General features: G+C 34.8%; 1 protein-coding gene and 1 non-coding gene across 2 annotated transcripts; both read left to right on the forward strand.

Annotated features, from left to right (window-relative positions):
- Positions 1-1,420: 1,420 nt before the first annotated feature.
- LOC149199868 (uncharacterized) lies at positions 1,421-15,761 on the forward strand. Its single transcript, XM_089400748.1, has 4 exons — positions 1,421-1,751; positions 10,077-10,134; positions 11,093-11,254; positions 14,792-15,761. The coding sequence occupies exons 1-4, from the start codon at positions 1,421-1,423 to the stop codon at positions 15,675-15,677; spliced, it is 1,437 nt and encodes a 478-aa protein (XP_089256874.1). The 3' UTR covers positions 15,678-15,761.
- Positions 6,635-6,708, forward strand: TRNAN-GUU (transfer RNA asparagine (anticodon GUU)). Its single transcript has one exon. It is a non-coding gene; the product is annotated as a tRNA-Asn (tRNA).
- Positions 15,762-17,669: the final 1,908 nt, after the last annotated feature.

Below are 17,669 nucleotides of genomic sequence, written 5' to 3' on the forward strand. Positions count from 1 at the left end.
TCAGCACAGACCCGATTTTTGGGATAAACTCCTGGGTTCGAATTTATTTCTATCAGATCATTTGATACTTGGAGGGGATCTCAATTTCTCAATCGGACACTCTGAGTCCTGGGGACACCGAGCGTAGAGAGATCCTCTCTCGGATTACTTCTCATCCACCTTGGATTCCCATCACCTAATAGACATCCCTACAGCTAAGATACAAGCTACCTGGAGAAATAATAGAACCGGGGTGAATGGCCTAGCCCGCAGACTTGATCATTTCTTAGTCAAAGAGAATGTAGTTGATTTGGAATTCTACATCAGACAATGGGTAGGATAGGGTGGAATCTCTGATCACCTACCTATTTATATGGAAATTGAAGGGGGCAGGGCTAAGCCCAAGGGACCTTTTAAATTTTGTTCTGCTTGGCTCAAGGAAGCATCATATGTCAGCACGGTTACTGATTTCTGGAAAGCAAACCCACCAAGGGCAGGGGACACATCACAAATGGTTTTATTCACAATCTTGCAGAGCTGAAGAAGATGTCCATATCTTGGGCACATAATAAAAGGACACATGATGACAACTCCCTGAGGTAGATAGAATCTGAGCTGATTGTCTTTGAGAATGAACAGGGAGGATTATACAATTCAGATGAACATAAGGAGAGGATTACATCCCTATGCACAGCTAGAGGGAAAATTCTTAAGGATCATCAAGAAGTCTGGAGATTGAGAAGTAGGGAAATTTGGATGCAGGATGGGGATGCAAACACCAAATTCTATCACAAGTTTGCAAATGGAAGGAAAGCGATAAATACAATATGGCAGCTTCAAAATGAATAGGGACAAGCTATCAACACCTTTCCGCAATTGGCTTCGCTAGCAACCTCTCATTTCAAAAGAGCTTATAGTGCCCCTCGGGAAGCAAATCTGGCAGACATCATACGAGTTGCACAACATTTTCCACGGTTTGTGGAGCAAGAGGAGGAAAGAGATCTGATTAAAGAGGTTACTTTGGGTGAGCTAGAGGCCACCTTGAAGTGGTTTAAAAGAGATAAGAGCCCTGGACCTAATGGATGGTCTTTTTTGAAACCATAGGTGAAGATCTGCTAAGAGTCATCGAGGACACAAGGAACAGTGGAAATATAGCGGCATCCATCACCTCTACCTTCATTGTGCTCATACCAAAATACGATAACCCGTCCTCGTATGATGAATATTGCCCTATTTCTCTTTGCAACTGCATATACAAGATTATAGCAAAGATCATTTCCAACTGTATGCGACCCATACTTTCCAAACACATCTCTCTGGAACAATTTCCACGGTTTGTGGAGCAAGAGGAGGAAAGAGATCTGATTAAATAGGTTACTTTGGGTGAGCTAGAGGCCACCTTGAAGTGGTTTAAAAGAGATAAGAGCCCTGGACCTGATGGATGGCCTTTTTTGAAACCATAGGTGAAGATCTGCTAAGAGTCATCGAGGACACAAGGAACAGTGGAAATATAGCGGCATCCATCACCTCTACCTTCATTGCACTCATACCAAAATCCGATAACCCGTCCTCCTATGATGAATATCGCCCTATTTCTCTTTGCAACTGCATCTACAAGATTATAGCAAAGATCATTGCCAACTGGATGCGGCCCATACTTTCCAAACACATCTCTCTGGAACAATTTGCCTTTCTCCAAGATCGACAGATTCATGAGGCTGTGGGCACTGCACATGAAGTATTACATACCCTGAATATGAGGAAATGCAAAGGTATGATCCTTAAAGTTGATTTATCTAAGGAATTTGATAGAGTTAATTGGTTATACATTAGAATATTATTAACCCACCTAGGTTTTCCCTTCATATATATCAAATGGATCATGAGTTGTATAACTAACATTCCCTTCAGCGTCATGATAAATGGAAGTGCATCCCCTTTCTTCTTTTCTGAAAGAGGTTTGCGACAGGGTTGTCTGCATTCACCATTACTCTTTCTCCTTGTCATGGAGGGACTTAGCAGGCTGATTAAGGATGAGCATAGAAGAGGGAGAATACAGGGATTAAAATTTCAGATGATTGTATGCTCACATGTTCTTTTTGTGGATGATGTTCTGATATTTCTCAATGGCAGTATTGGAGATCTTACTAATATTAAAGCCACTTTCTCCTTATTTCAAGTGGCAATAGGTATGCTGATTAATGATACTAAATCAACTCTGACTGCAACTGAATGTACACAACACGAGATCCATTTTGCACTTCATCGCTTCCGGTTCACTCATCTGAGTCTTCAATATGGCCTGAAAAACCTGGGGTATAAGTTGAAGCCCTTAGGCTACAAGATAGCAGACTGGACATGGCTCATCTCTAAAATGGAGAAAAGACTCAATATCTGTTATTTCAAATACCTATCTCGAGCTGGCCGACTCACTCTCATTAAGTGTCTTGGAAGCCACTCCTGTCTATTGGATGTCACTGGCTTGGATTCCTAGGGGTATTATCACCAGAATACAATCTCTTTGCTGCAGATTTCTCTAGAAGGGGAGCCAGCCGGGCAAGATTTCTGCTTGAGTCAAATGGGATGCCCTTAATTTGCCAAAAAAATGGGGGGGATGGGGTATAAAGAAACTTGACGATTTCTCTTATGCTCTGGCTGCTAAGCTTGGATGGCATTTAGTATTCATTGACAGCCTCTGGTCGAAGGTGACCACGTCAAAATACATTCCCCTAATGCATATATTGGATTGGATTAAGAGGCCCCAAAGAAGCACTACAGGGATTCAAATTATCTGGAAGGTTGTGATAAAGGCTTCTGATCCCATCAAAGCTGGACTTACTTGGAGAATCCACTCAGGAGATAAAGTACAATTTGGAATAGACTCGTGGATTGGATGTGGGAACATGCACATGCTGCCTATTGAACTCACAAATCATCTATAGGATAATAATATCACTCATCTGGCTCATATTGCGGATGGAGAAAATTCCACCTTTCTACATCAGGCCTGGAAATTTGCTCACCAATTAAATATCCCACCTCAATGGGCGCAACTCTAGGATGATTATACTCAGGCACTTACTGAAGCACACATCCGTATTACTGAGGGAGAAGATGAGATCATATGGGCCCTCTCAAAAACAGGGAGATACACTCCCAAAGATGGATATTTAATGCTGACAGAATCCCGAAAACCACAGACCATTGAAGCATGGTGGAAACATCTTTGGAAGCTTAAGGCCCCCCCAGGACCAGGCTGCTTATGTGGTCTATTCTGAGGAACAAAATTCCAACTGGTGATAACTTACTCAAGCGCTCACAGTTTGGACCTCACTAGTGCTACCTCTGCAAATGCAACAACGAATCAGTCCAACACTTGTTCCTCGAATGCTCTGAAGCACATAAGCTATGGAATATTATTTTACCTGCTGTTACTCCACAAAGTAATTGGACTGGTGCATCTATCTCAGAGGCCTGGAAGAATTGGTTTACCTCTGTCACAGCCACCAAGCAGCGTAACATACCTCTTCTGATCAGCTGGGCCATTTGGATCGCCTGAAATAAACAGATTTTCTAGAACCTTCCCCCTCACTGGATTGTTATCTTAGCCAAGGTCTTGGTTGACTACTCCCTCATTCTAGAGGATCCATCTCCCCCGAGGCATACACGTATAATTCCTGAATCAATTGATCATAGCAAGCCATTGGCCTATTTCAATGGGGTTGCACAGGTGACTAGATGTGGTGGGGGATCCATTCTACATATCAGCCCACACCATTCATACAACATGCTCATGGGATTTAGGATAGGCACTAATAACTTTGCAGAATTATTAGCTGCTAAATTCTTCATATAATTTGCATTAGAGAAACACTGTAGAGATCTACAATTATTTGGGGATTCCAAAGTTGTTTGTGATTGGTTGAATAGAACCTTTAGATGCTCTGCTTTTACTTTGAGACATATACTGGATGAGGCATTGAGATTGATTTCATCCTTTGACTCTTTTGCATGCAAACACATTTTCAGGGAGTGGAACAGAGCTGCTGACAGCCTATCCAAAGAAGCAGCGAACAGGGATCCGATCATCTGGATGATCCGAGAATAGCGAGATGGAGAACACTATCAATACTACCACTAGCCTTTCATGGATATCACTATTTAATTTTCTATTGATTATGGTTAAAATAATATGTATATATTTATCATTTGATAGACTTTTCAGTTTTTCTCCTTACAGTATATTACAGTCATTGTTACCTCCCTGTGTGGAACAAAGGTAACAATTTTTTGAATGCTTATCTCATTTTTTGATGATGACAGACAAGTCTCTGTTATGTTCTGGAATATGCTCACATGGATCTACAAAATGTAATTTCTTTTTACTAATGAAATTACGATTTTTCCTAGGGGAAAAAAGGTGATTGGGAAAACATCAAAGGTAAAGCTAGAGGACTTTGTGAAGATAAATATCATTTTAGACAACTTAAAATATAACTTTGTTGGTCACAAATGATTGCACCAACATGGGCATATTTAGGACTATATTTAAGGGCCTTTTATTGTAAATCTCAACTTAAGAGAGAGTATTTTTAGTACTTATTTGGGTTCAAGAATTCTAGAATATATTAGTCATAGTATTGTAGCAATTTACAAGGTAGGGATATACCTTCCAATAGGAACTCTTACACATGTTAATCTAAATTGGATCATTATATTGTTTCTCATCCATATTGATGTTTTCGAAGTGGAAAAAGTGGAAGAATCAACTCACACAACCACTTTTACTAGCAGGATCCAATTTGGCAAATTGGAATCTAAAACATTTCAGGAGCATTTTGAGGCATCAAATGACTTTTTTGCGGTAAATCTTCCTTGATTTAGCACAATGTTGTTTTTTCATATTCTAGACACAAAAACCTTTCCAACGACACAAGAATCACATCAATCAGAGTATGTATGCAAAATTGATGTCACTCGGAAGTTGACCTTCTTGTTTTCACCACCATAATTCAAGAGGATTCCATGTTGGCCCCCATAACTCATGGAAAATAAGCTAACCATGTGATTATGATGAAGAAGACTCTAGAAGAGTCTATATTGTAACTCTAGTTAAGAGCCGAAGTAGTCAAACCTAACCACTAGTAGGTTATTGGGTTGTGTTATAACTGGGCCACAAGGAGGAAAAGGATCTCCATTCTTTTCGAGTGCATTTGTTCCATAGATGAGAAAAATAACTAACTGGGCCACAAGGAGGAAAAGGGTCTCCATTCTTTTCAAGTGCATTTGTTTCATAGATGAGAAAAATAACTAAGATCTATTGTGACGAACTGTCGAGTGGAATATCCATGGCAATTTACGGATCACATGTTGTTGAATGAGTTAAGTAAGGACATATTTTTGACACTATATTTTAACAATTTGATGAAGTAATGGCGAGAGTCTATGGGTTTGGAATAAAATGTCTTATCTCATACCTAAACAAACTCAATGAGGATAGAATGGTTGAAATGAAAAACCCATGATGCATTAGAAGCTATGAACCAAAGTGTTGTCCATTACATGGTTGCATATTAACTTTTTGCCACAAATTCATGGTGTTCATGGTGCACCTTGCATAAGGGTCCTTAATACTTTCATATAACCTAAGTAATCTACTTGGACTAGTCATCACACCTTAGTGTATGGCTTGACTATGTCTTCCTACATAACTTCAATCCCTCTTTGTCTGTATTAGTTGACTTTATAACCCTTACATTGGCATTAGTCTTAGCAATCAACTAGCCATATATTTCTTATAAAGTATATCATTAATTTACTTAGGGAACCGTCCCTTGTACTAAAGGAGAGTTATCCTAAAGACTTGAGGGAGCTATTATGATGACAGTGGGTAGTTCCCAAAATGGTTTACAATAGGGGAATTTTCATGGGGCTATCACACTTCCCTCCATACTCATACGTTAGCCCAACTCCACCGACAACAACTAACAACCATAGAGAGGTTGTGTCGTTGTATTCAAGTTGTTACAAGGCAGTTCATGGGGCCATAGACCCTAACTAGGAGTTTTGTCCTCTTCTTATGATAAATATTATTCTTTTATAAAATAAATTTAATTATAAAATCTTTTCTCAAAAAATGTGTTTTTCCCACGGGATATCGAATAGATGACGAATAATTATATTGCTAAAACACTCTTTCTGGGTGTACTTTTAAAGTCCTCTTTGTAATCATGGGTTCAAATCCCCTCATAAATATTAGCCTAAATATATAAATATATGTCATTCAAATCTCCCATAAAAATTAATTATATTTATATATATTGATGATTATCTTGTTAGGAAAGTAATGAGATCTAAGATTCAATTTCCTGAGTAACTTGTATTATATTTCTAAATAATAACTCATAATAAGTATCTTATTATTAATTTAACTATTAAATTATAATAAATTTAAAAATATGAATTTAATAATAAATAAATTATTAAGAAAGCATTGCATTTGCATTTTAACGTGGCGCTAGGCAACGCTGTTTTACGAATAATTTTTTGCGGGTTAAATGAATATTGCATCAAGTACTGGATCCCAATTGTTTTAAAGAGTTAAATGGATAGGGAAATAAAGATCTTTCTCCACATGCCTGCACCAGAAACCGTAGCTGGAATAGCTCAGTTGGTTAGAGCGTGTGGCTGTTAACCACAAGGTCGGAGGTTCAAGCCCTCCTTCTAGCGATCAGTTTTAACCAGCCTACGTTAAAGGCTTACGGAAATATTGCGTGTGTTCTATTCTATCAGTTTTTTCCTGTTCCATATATAACTATGGGTGGAATCCTACTGTTTCATACAGGAATATTGCGTGTGTTCCATTCTATCAGTTTATGCCTGCTCCATATATATAAATATCGGTGGCCAATCGTTTTACGCAAGTTTCATAATTTATGCAGATGCCTATGCTATAAATATATTTCTTTCTCCTATCTCTACATTAGTTTATAATTGTATTTAAAAAAAAATTAATGAGATTTCAAAATTATAATTATTTAATTTATTATAAATGATATTATAATTTTGATGATAATTAATATTTATGAAATCAAAGTTGATTTATTGGATTTTAAAGAAGGTAAGAGACCATTTATAAAAAAAATTAAACTTCATTTCTTACTCAAAAAAAATATTAAGATAACTGCTCTAAGATCCTTATAATTTTGGTGATTTGGGAGGTTAGGAAGATTGATATTGTAACAAACACCTTGAAATTGAAATTTAATTCGGCTATACACAAAGCACTTTAAGAGAAAGTGTCTTAATTATTCAACCCTCTTAGTGTCAAAAAGATGATAGATTCTCGCATTGCAAAGTGTTTTGGAAATTTTCCAATGCCTAGCTTTAGTATGTAACCTATGGGAGTTGGTTCACATTTTAGCAATTATGATTTTCTTCTTTGTGCTAGTTAGAACTAAGAGATACTTTTGATCTTCTAGACTAGGATTGACCACCTCATATATATATATCCTTTTATTTTCTAATTCTTTATCACATCACATATTCTTTTTCAATTTAGATCTAGTAATATTTTTAATATTATCCTTATCCTACAAAATGGCATCTTCTTGTATTCCCCAATGGTTTAGCCAAGACTTAGCATCTTGATGCCATCCTAGCTTGAGTTCCTAGTGATTTCCATTAGAATAGAAGCAATTTTTGGAGCATCTTGTCATCCATGTTGTTTATCTTCTTCTTGTAAATTAAGTACTTAACCATGGTCATGCATCCAATGGAGGAAGTGCTTGGCTTTTTAAGAAGGATAGGATATTGTGTATTTCCTTTAATATTAATATTATAAGTTATAATGTTCTTCTCGGTCTAATCTATCTTTCTATAGGATTTTCTAGAGATATTACATTCCCAAACTTCACATCAGTATATGATAACAAGAATGACAAAAGTATCAAACATGATTTTTATTTTTTTTATTCAATGAAAGATGAATTAATTAACACTTTTTTTCAAGCCCATAATAAGCTTTTTACCCTTCATTTATCCTTTTCTTAGAATTATAGTTTCATTGAGCTTGTGATGAATATCAATTCCAACATATTTGTATGAAAGCACTTCCTCCAAACTATTGTTGTCATATACAAAATTGTCTTAAGCGATCTTTCTAGAACCGATCATCATAACCTTTGTTTTTTAAGTGCTTATAATCATATCCATACTAGAGTAGTAGTCCTTGAAGATTCTTAGATACTTCCTTAGCGGTCATAGGGATTTCTTGCCAAAAGAACAATGCCATTGGCATGAAGAAGAAGGATGATGACTATACCAATGAGTGTTGGGTTATGTCAACCAACATCTTCTAACCAATATTATAGCTTATCAATATATACGAGAGGGGGCATGGAATAGGGAACAATTTGCGTGATTCCTATATTATAGAAAATTTCTTCAAACCATCTTTTAGTGTTCTGATACTTGGCAATGATATCCATATATCCTCACCACAACAATTCTCAACTAAGGAACTTTTAGCTCTTATAACCTATTCTAAAGATTGGTCTTTGCCACTATGTTAAAATTCTTTATTAAATCAATGGAAAAATGAAAGAGATTGATTTTATTATCACAACACTCACCCACAAGTGTAACAAGATGGTCTAGAGTTAAATAATAACCCCTAAAATTGACTTATCCTCTAACCTTTTTATGTCGTTTTGAAACTTTTTTCAATATTTCCCAAAATATTTATGTATAACTTGGATAAGATAAAATTAATTATAATTACTTAATTTATATAAAAAAATCAGTATATTTAATGTCCAATAAATTGATTAATATTTTTAATACATAAAAATTAATCTAATTAAAACAATAAATTAATATTTTTATAATGTTATTTTTATATTTAAACCGTGTAAATAAAAAATAACCATAATAATTATAGTTTAATAAATAAAAATGTATTAAATATATATATTTTTATATTGAAAACTTAAATTAAAAAGAAATGAAGTTTATCTTGAAACTTTTATATTATAATAATGATTTCAGCTATTATTTTAAATTATAAACTTTAATTCTAATTATAAAAATTAAATTTATTTTAAAAATTATAAAGTTTTATCTCAATTATAAACTTTAATTTTAATTTTAAAAATTAAATTTATTTTAAAAATTATAAAGTTTTATCTCAATTTTAATTTTAAGACTCTTATTTAAATCTTTAAATTTATAATGTTAAAAACATATTTAATTTATAAAAAATTAAAGAATTTAAAACTTTGTTATTATTTTCACGATTATTTTATATTTCACTTTTTATATGAAATTTAATATAATTAATATTTATAAAATTGATTTAGTAATGTAACATCTACTTATTAACCATAAAAATAGACAAAGGAAAAAATTTAATTTACTATGACCTATGATAAAGTCATCATTCTCGTAATTTGGAGAATTCTAATAATTAAACAAATATTAACAATCAACATAATGGTGGATGTTTTGATTTCATACATATGGTTATATTAAATCTGAAGATTACAACGTATCGGCCTTGATCATATCACACATATATTTACGCCGTAAGGCGTTCCCTCTGAGAAAGACATCCCTAAAATGTGACGTGTGCGATCCTGAGCCATTGATTATGTGTGTTAGATGATTGGAGTGTTTTCTGCCGTTCGTTTAATCTGTTTTTTTCATAGAAAAATAGTTTTTTCCATGGTAATGGGCCATGAAAGGCCAGGCCTGGCCTGCTGGAGATGAGACTCTTCGCAGAGACTGCCTGCTGGCGATGAGACTCTTCTGCTGGCGATGAGACTCTTCGCAGAGACTCTTCATGTCTTTCTTCCCTGCATGCGTAGCCTTGTGCTGTTATATCAATATTTGTACAAATGTTAATACCCTCTATCGATGATCCAATATGGATCCAGACTCTGTGATCCATCCTGAAAAAGTGTGCGAGCAAGTTCTGTGACTCTTTTATATAAGATCCGTGCGAACTCAGTGTCTCCTTTACTGCAAGCCTTCTATAGCATCTAATTTATGTGATTCCTGAGGCACACAACTCCTGTAGATTGGTGCAAAATTCTAAGGATCATATTCCTTTGAAGTGGACGATTACTCGAGAATTGTCAACATTTTACATAAGAGGTAGCAATATCACTCCCGTTCACCAGAACAAAATGGAATTGTTTTTTTTTTAATATTTATGAAAATTGATTGTTGGCATTACTGTAGATAGAGCGGAATCAAAGAACATTTAAAACCAGGTATAAAGGGAAATTTTTGTTGTTTTAATACATTTAGATTCATTACAGAATTCAAAATAAAAAGCTCAATTGGAATTTTTTTGGTTAAGTGATGAAAACATTGTGATTTTAATGTTGGGATTGAAATCTTCATTGAAAACAGGGTATAAAGGAAAACTTTTGTTGTGTTATCACATTTAGATTCATTACAGAATTCAAAGTAAAAAGCCCAATTGGAATTTTTTTGGTTACGGGATGAAAACATTGTGATTTTAATGTTGGGATTGAAATCTACATTGAAAACAGGGTATAAAGGAAAAATTTTGTTGTTTTATTACATTTAGATTCATTACAGAATTCAAAGTAAAAAGCCCAATTGAAGTTTTTTTGGTTACGTGATGAAAACATTGTGATTTTAATGTTGGGATTGAAATCTACATGAACAGTTTGTTAGTCCCTTAAATTCCTGAAGTTTCACATCTTCAGACCACGTGCCTTAAGTTTCATTATGATCCCCCATTTACCACATCAATATGTTGATGGCTTAACATGTAATCTATGAAGGCAGAGAATTGGATCCCCTTTCAGTAATATAAATATCAGGTTTTTCTAAAACAAACTGTGTATGATAAAGACTACAAGTTTGATATATCTTGGAAAGATTCTAATTGTAAAAGATGAAAGACTTCAGTATTGACGGTTTGATTTCTCTGAAAAAAGTTATGTTTGGGTATATTTGGACTGAAATTGGCTTGAAATTTTCCTCCTTGTCCTAGGAAATGTTGAGATTTTGGTGACATGAAAACAAACCCTCCTGGAGGTTTGGAAATAACTGAACGAAGAAATGTTTGTACTGCCAGGTTGGCTGTCTCGGATACGAAGAGTTGGAGAGAGGCTTTCAAAACATTAGTACTTTTGGAGTACCTGTTAACACATGGTCCAGAGAGTTTTGCAGCAGACTTTCGAAGTGAAAAGGATGTTCTTCACCAACTCACTCATTTTGAGCATGTGGATGAGCTAGGGTATTACTATATATTATCATTGTTTTTCTAAAATTAGTTGGTAATCCTATTCAGGTTATATTTATAGATCCAATTCAACGCAGAGATACTTTACAAATTACCATATATACATTAGAATATTTCCATGAATTATATAATTTTGGCTAATGTTATAAATTTCTGAATATAGATTTTATCAAATCAAATCATCATTTGGAGGATACTATCTGTGAAAATCAAGGCATGATATTATTGCAGAGAGATAACCCACAAAAAATAGAAAAGTTAAGGACATAGCTCATAGGATTTACACCACAGTATAGTATAGCAATGAATGAGAATGATCCGATCCGAATATAGCTTGGTAGTTGGTAGTGTAAAACATAAGCGAAATAGAGTGAACTCAATTTCGAACTGGGGTGCTTCAATCTAATTGTCTGGCTTGACTACCATTTTAGCCATGTCAAGCGATGTGCCAACACCACCGAGCTTTTTTATTCTTAATTGCTTTCGGTAATGGATGAAAATAGTTGCTTTTGGTAATGGATGGAATTTTATATGATTTTTTTGGGGCTTTCAGTTTTTCTCTTATGCACTCCCCTATTTTTGTTGTGCAGCTAACTTTCAACTTTCACCATTTGCATTGCACCACAAGAACACAATTATGACCTAAAATCATCTTTTACAAGTAATGCTCTTATTACCGAGTATCGACTTATGCTTGCAAGTTGCAACAGGCTAAATGCTTTATCCAATGTTCAATTCTACTTTGGCTTCAAAGCACTCCTTATCCACTCTGTTTCTGTATAAAATTGTGTGAGTAATTCAACTTCAAATACGAAAACTCCAAACCTCTGTCTCTACTCCAAACCCCTGTCTTTTCTACTTTACATATTGTTCTTGTTTGTTACTTGTATTTATTGTTCTGGTTTGTTACTTCTACTTGCAAAGCAATTCCAAACACTGTTACTTTACTTCTTACTTCTACTTGCAAAGCGAAACACTGTTACTTTACTTCTACTTGCAAAGCAATTCCAAACATTGTTACTTGTATATATTGTTTTGGTTTGTTACTTATACTTGGTTTGTTACTTCTACTTGGAAAGCGATTCCAAACACCAAAACTTCAAGGGTGTTCGGAGTACACACTTCGTTTTGATTTTCGTTTTGATTTTGGGTAATATGACTAGATTACCAGTACAATGCCTGAAATTTATGATTGAGGATACACACTATTGTCTTCGACATTTCATCTTCATTAGCAATTTGATTATATTTCATGCTGACCTGATATAATTCAGAGCGTGAACATACAATGATACGGACCTCAAGTGCTATTCAAATTTAGTTAGTCCTTCACAAGGCTAGATTCATTTGAAACGTTATTCAAATTTAGCTAGTCCTTGACAAGGCTAGATTCATTTGAAGCATTTTTATGATTAGACTAATGGCTACATCACACAGGTCGATAAGTTAATTGAGACTGGAATAATCTGTACTTATTAGAAATTTAAAAAGCAGGATATGTGACAGAAGCCTTTTCCAGCTGCTATGTTAGAAAGAAAATCTCTTGCATATTATGCACAGTCACCTCGACATATGCTCATTCTTTATCTCAGTGAATTTATATAATCTCATACTATCAACCAAACTGTTTTGGTGATTTCCAAATGTTTTTAAATCATTCCCCCAGATAATCCCCAAAACAAAAGGGGTTTTTCACCTTGTTAATTAATTTTTTACCTCTTCATTCATAAGGGTCATTATATTGTATTTGTATTGAGTTGGGGATGTAGAGTAAAGTTTGAATATTGGGGTGGGGATGTGGAGTAGGAAGGTTTATGGATATTTCGGGTATAAAAAGACATAAGCAGGTATTTGGGTTTGTAGTTATTGGGGTGGGGATGTGGAGTAGGGATGTTTATAGGTATCGGGGGTAAAAAAGGACATATAGTAGGTGTTGGGGCTGTAGGTATTGGGGTGGGGATGTGGAGTAGGGAGGTTTGTAGGTATTGGGGTGGGGATGTGGAGTAGGGAGGTTTGTAAATATTTGGGGGCATAAAAAGACACATGGCAGGAATTGCAGTTGTAGTTATTGGAGTGGGGGTGTGGAGTGGAATGATTTATACTTATTGGGGCATATATTAAAAACAACTTTGGCGTGGTGGCTTAAATACAATCTATTTTAATATTAATTTGAGTGGGCAATATTTATTTTAATATTAATTTGAGTGGGTAATATTAACTTGAGTGGGCTTAATGGTTAAGAGCATATGTTTCATCTAATCGGTTACAAGTTCAAAATCAGAGGAGTTCGCTTAAATACAATCTATTTTAATATTAATTTGAGTGGGCAATATTAACTTGAGTGGGCTTAATGGTTAAGAGCATATATTTCATCTACTCAGTTACAGGTTCAAAATCAGAGGAGTTCTAATCTATGCCTTCATAGACTTAGCAGTCAAATCGCTCTTCTGAAATGGGTCCCTTGTCCCACAAACAAGGGGGTCTCATATACTAATTTGGTGTTCGGCTTGGCCGTGACTTTAAAATTGGATAATAATAATAATATTACATTTTCCGGGCAATTGAAGAAAGTCCTTTGCTGTAAGGCTTACACAATTCAATAATAACCGTCTTTAATTAAAATTGGATAATAATAATAATACATTTTCCGGGCAATTGAAGAAAGTACCTTGCTTTAAGGCTTACACAATCCAATAATAACAGTCTTTAATTAAAATTGGATAATAATAATAATAATAATAATATTACATTGTCCGGGCAATTGAAGAAAGTCCCTTACTATAAGGCTTACACAATCCAATGATAATAGTCTTTAATAATAATAATATTACATTTTCCGGGCAATTGAAGAAAGTGCCTTGCTGTAATGCTTACACAATCCAATGATAACAGCCTTTCACTGCCTAACTGCTCAGAAAAAATTTAAAAATTCTCTTTCCACTAGGAATAAGATGTTTTTCTCCAAATCCTGCTGCAAATGGGCGAAATCGTGCGAATAAACATTCTACAGTCGTATAGACAAATGAAATTGTTCCAGGAGATGCAATTAATCAATGAAATTGTTCCAAGAGATGCAATTAATCGTGCGAATAAACATTCTACAGTCGTACAGACAAATGAAATTGTTCCACGAGATGAATTACAGAAACGCAAAGTTGTTGCATTGAATACCCCAAATTGTTATCTCACATATGTTCACTGTTGTTCCATGCTTTTCTTTCAAAAAAAATGTATGTATATATATAAATAAAACATTCAGATCAATCCTAGAAATCAAACAAGTGAAATATTAGTCTACCTATTGTTGGTCTAAATCAATCAATCCAAATTTTATTTAATCGTGTGTCAGTGAAGAGTGGCAGGCTGAATAAAAAGTTTATCATTCTGAATCGAAGTTAAGAGTACGAAATAAACAAATTTGAATTTAGACCTGAACATATGATGCTGATTACCCTCCGATTCATAGAGTTTTCATGTCATCTCCATGCTTCCTCGTCCTGTTTATTAATCCTTTTTAACTTTCTCATGCAGGTTTGATTGGGGCCAGAGTATCCAAAGAAAAGTAGAGAGAATCCTAGAACTTCTTAACCAAAAGAAACTGCTGAAAGAAGAGCGCGATCGCGCTCGGAGAGTTTCGCGTGGAATAACGGGATCCGGAAGCTTTTCTTCAAGAGCAGCCTCTTCACCTGCTTTTGAAAGTTTCGAATCAACTTTCAATGATATACCAGAGGGAGCATCACATGAAGAGGGACTTAACGAGACTACACAAATGAAAACCAAGAAGTATGATATATCAAAGGATGAGGGGGCATCATATGAAGAGGAAGTTAATGAGACTACACGAATGAAAACCAAGAACTATGAGAATGACATCAAAATATATTCAAAGGGATATTCTAGCCCTGGAATTTCAACCAACATTACTGGTCAAGATGAAGAGTTAAGTTCTGGCAAAGTATATACAAACAATATTGGCCCAACATCTGATCATGTGGGAAGTTCTGAAACTAAAAATATTAATAATCCATATCATTCCAACACTGAATGGCAACCATTTCAAGGAAGAAAGCTTTTTACATCTACTAGCCATGATTTTAGAAAGCCTGATGTTGTTAACTTGATGAGTGATCAAGATAAGGACCAAATTCCAGTCCAAGCTAATGGTAACCCTCCCCAGACTAATACTTCTGATAGATTTCATGCATATGGTTATAGGCTTCAAAGTGAGTCCTCTGTGAATTGCAGCAAAGGTAAGCAGGATAGCAGCCCCACAGCTTGTAGTGGCAGTGAAATTGATCCATTTGATGATAGTGATAATGACACAGCAACTCAATGTTTGCTACCAGACAAACATAAAAGGTGTCCAACTAGTATTTGGGATTTTCATGATTCTGCTGGCTTAGCAATCAAGATCTAGTGCTCCTTTACAATATAAAACAAAAATGTATATGCTGCCTACAATAATTGTTAATATATCAGTATGTATTTTGCTTCTGCTCTATCTTTCATCTTTAGATTATCCAAATATTTGTATGCTTGACCAATGCTTGCTCTATCTTTCATCTTTAGATTATCCAAATGTTTGTCATCCAAATGTTTGTATGCTTGACCAATGCTTGTAAAGTTTATGTGCTTAACCTAATGGTTTATTCGCTGTTCGTCTCAGTAAAGATCTTTCTGATAAAGATACATATTGTTTTCCCTTTCTTTCTTTGGAATGAATTGAAAATTTAAATCATGATTCATTTTTTTAATTATTATAAAATTTGTTTATTTCTTTATATACTTTTCAAGCATTTTCTGTTAATTGATTTGATACATCCCAAAAGTTTGACAAAAATGCCCATCGCTGGCTAGCATTTTCTGTTAATTGACTTGGTACATTCCAAAAGTTTGACAGAAATGCCTATCGCTGGCTAACATTTTCTGCTAATTGACTTAGCACATTCCAAAAAGTTTGACAAAAATGCCCATCGCTAGAGTGTACATTCTTTGCATGTAGTATCATTGCAAAACTCTATGATACCATCTTAATTCCAGTCTTAGCACTTTAAACCTTTTCATACCATTTTCATTACATCCCACCATTTTCATTACATTTTTATCGCTTTAAACATTACATCCACAGATAAACTCCATTAACATCACCCGTCTTAATATTAATAAGTTGCCACAGATATTATTCCATTAGCATCACCCATCTTAATATTCATAAGTTGCAACATGAATATGTAGGGTAAAGTTGTAAGTTTGTTTGTGGAGTAGGCAAATTAATATCAATGAAGTTGTTGACACCTCATCTAGATTGGGATTTATGGTAAATAGTTTCAATTATGTTTTAGAAAAAAATCTAGATTTGTATTATTGTAAATTTGTAAATAGTTTTAATTACGCCGTAAGGCGTTCCCTCTGAGAAAGACATCCCTAAAATGTGACGTGTGCGATCCTGAGCCATTGATTATGTGTGTTAGATGATTGGAGTGTTTTCTGCCGTTCGTTTAATCTGTTTTTTCATAGAAAAATGGTTTTTTCCATGGTAATGGGCCATGAAAGGCCAGGCCTGGCCTGCTGGCGATGAGACTCTTCGCAGAGACTGCCTGCTGGCGATGAGACTCTTCGCAGAGACTCTTCATGTCTTTCTTCCTAGACATGAAGAATCTGATAGTTCACCTCACAGGTAGTTATTAGTGAACTTCTAAGTTTACCCAGTCACAACAAGAAGGATTTGGATTTCTCTGTTTTCTCAAAACTCACATTAACTCCATCACCAATTATCATGATAATACCTTTATTATTATCATATCTTTGAAATATTAAGACCTGTGTTGGAACTTCCTCCCTTGTCTCGTTGGGCTTGATTTGATCGAGTAATAAAAATACACCTTTGCCATGTTGGCCACTTAAACTAAGTGGTTGAGAATATTGTTGTCTTTCTAAGTTTTCACACGGGGATTTTTCGATAGAAACAATGGAAACATCTAACATGTATCTTAAATTGCGAGATGTGTAATTCATTAGTTTATGGCTTATTGGACTCACCCACATAGATCTTAATTTTAATCGTGCAACTACTTGTAATTGCTTATTCAAAACATAAAACTCAATGCAAGAAATCCACTAACATACACAATGTAGAAATAAAGATTTATTTCAGAATGCTATATGGAACTAATGTTAACTGAATTCTATATGGAACTAATATGGAATTAGTGCTAATGATTGTTGGAAGCAATGCTAACTGATCATTGGAAGTAGAAAAAATTAATGTACCCTGGAGAATCAACATGGTTTCAGAGCAGAGTTGAAGATCTAAAAACAGTGAACATGGTTTAGAGCAGGGTTGAAGATCTAAGAACAATTTTAAGTTAACGAAAGATAAGGGTGGTATTGGATTTAAGTGAATTGTCTC

This window comes from Pinus tabuliformis, chromosome 2_1 (assembly GCF_031772625.1).
Source record: "Pinus tabuliformis cultivar Carrire ecotype Pingquan chromosome 2_1, CPIR1, whole genome shotgun sequence".
Taxonomy (NCBI): Eukaryota; Viridiplantae; Streptophyta; class Pinopsida; order Pinales; family Pinaceae; genus Pinus; species Pinus tabuliformis.

What these genes read in the sequence shown, in the direction of transcription:
- LOC149199868 (XM_089400748.1), top strand. Translation starts at nt 1,421, where the DNA reads ATGGCCTTTTTTGAAACCATAGGTGAAGATCTGCTAAGAGTCATCGAG. An exon ending in GTCAACATTTTACATAAGAG is followed by an intron (nt 10,135 to 11,092) that starts GTAGCAATATCA and finishes TTGTACTGCCAG; the next exon opens with GTTGGCTGTCTCGGATACGA. An exon ending in GAGCATGTGGATGAGCTAGG is followed by an intron (nt 11,255 to 14,791) that starts GTATTACTATAT and finishes TTTCTCATGCAG; the next exon opens with GTTTGATTGGGGCCAGAGTA.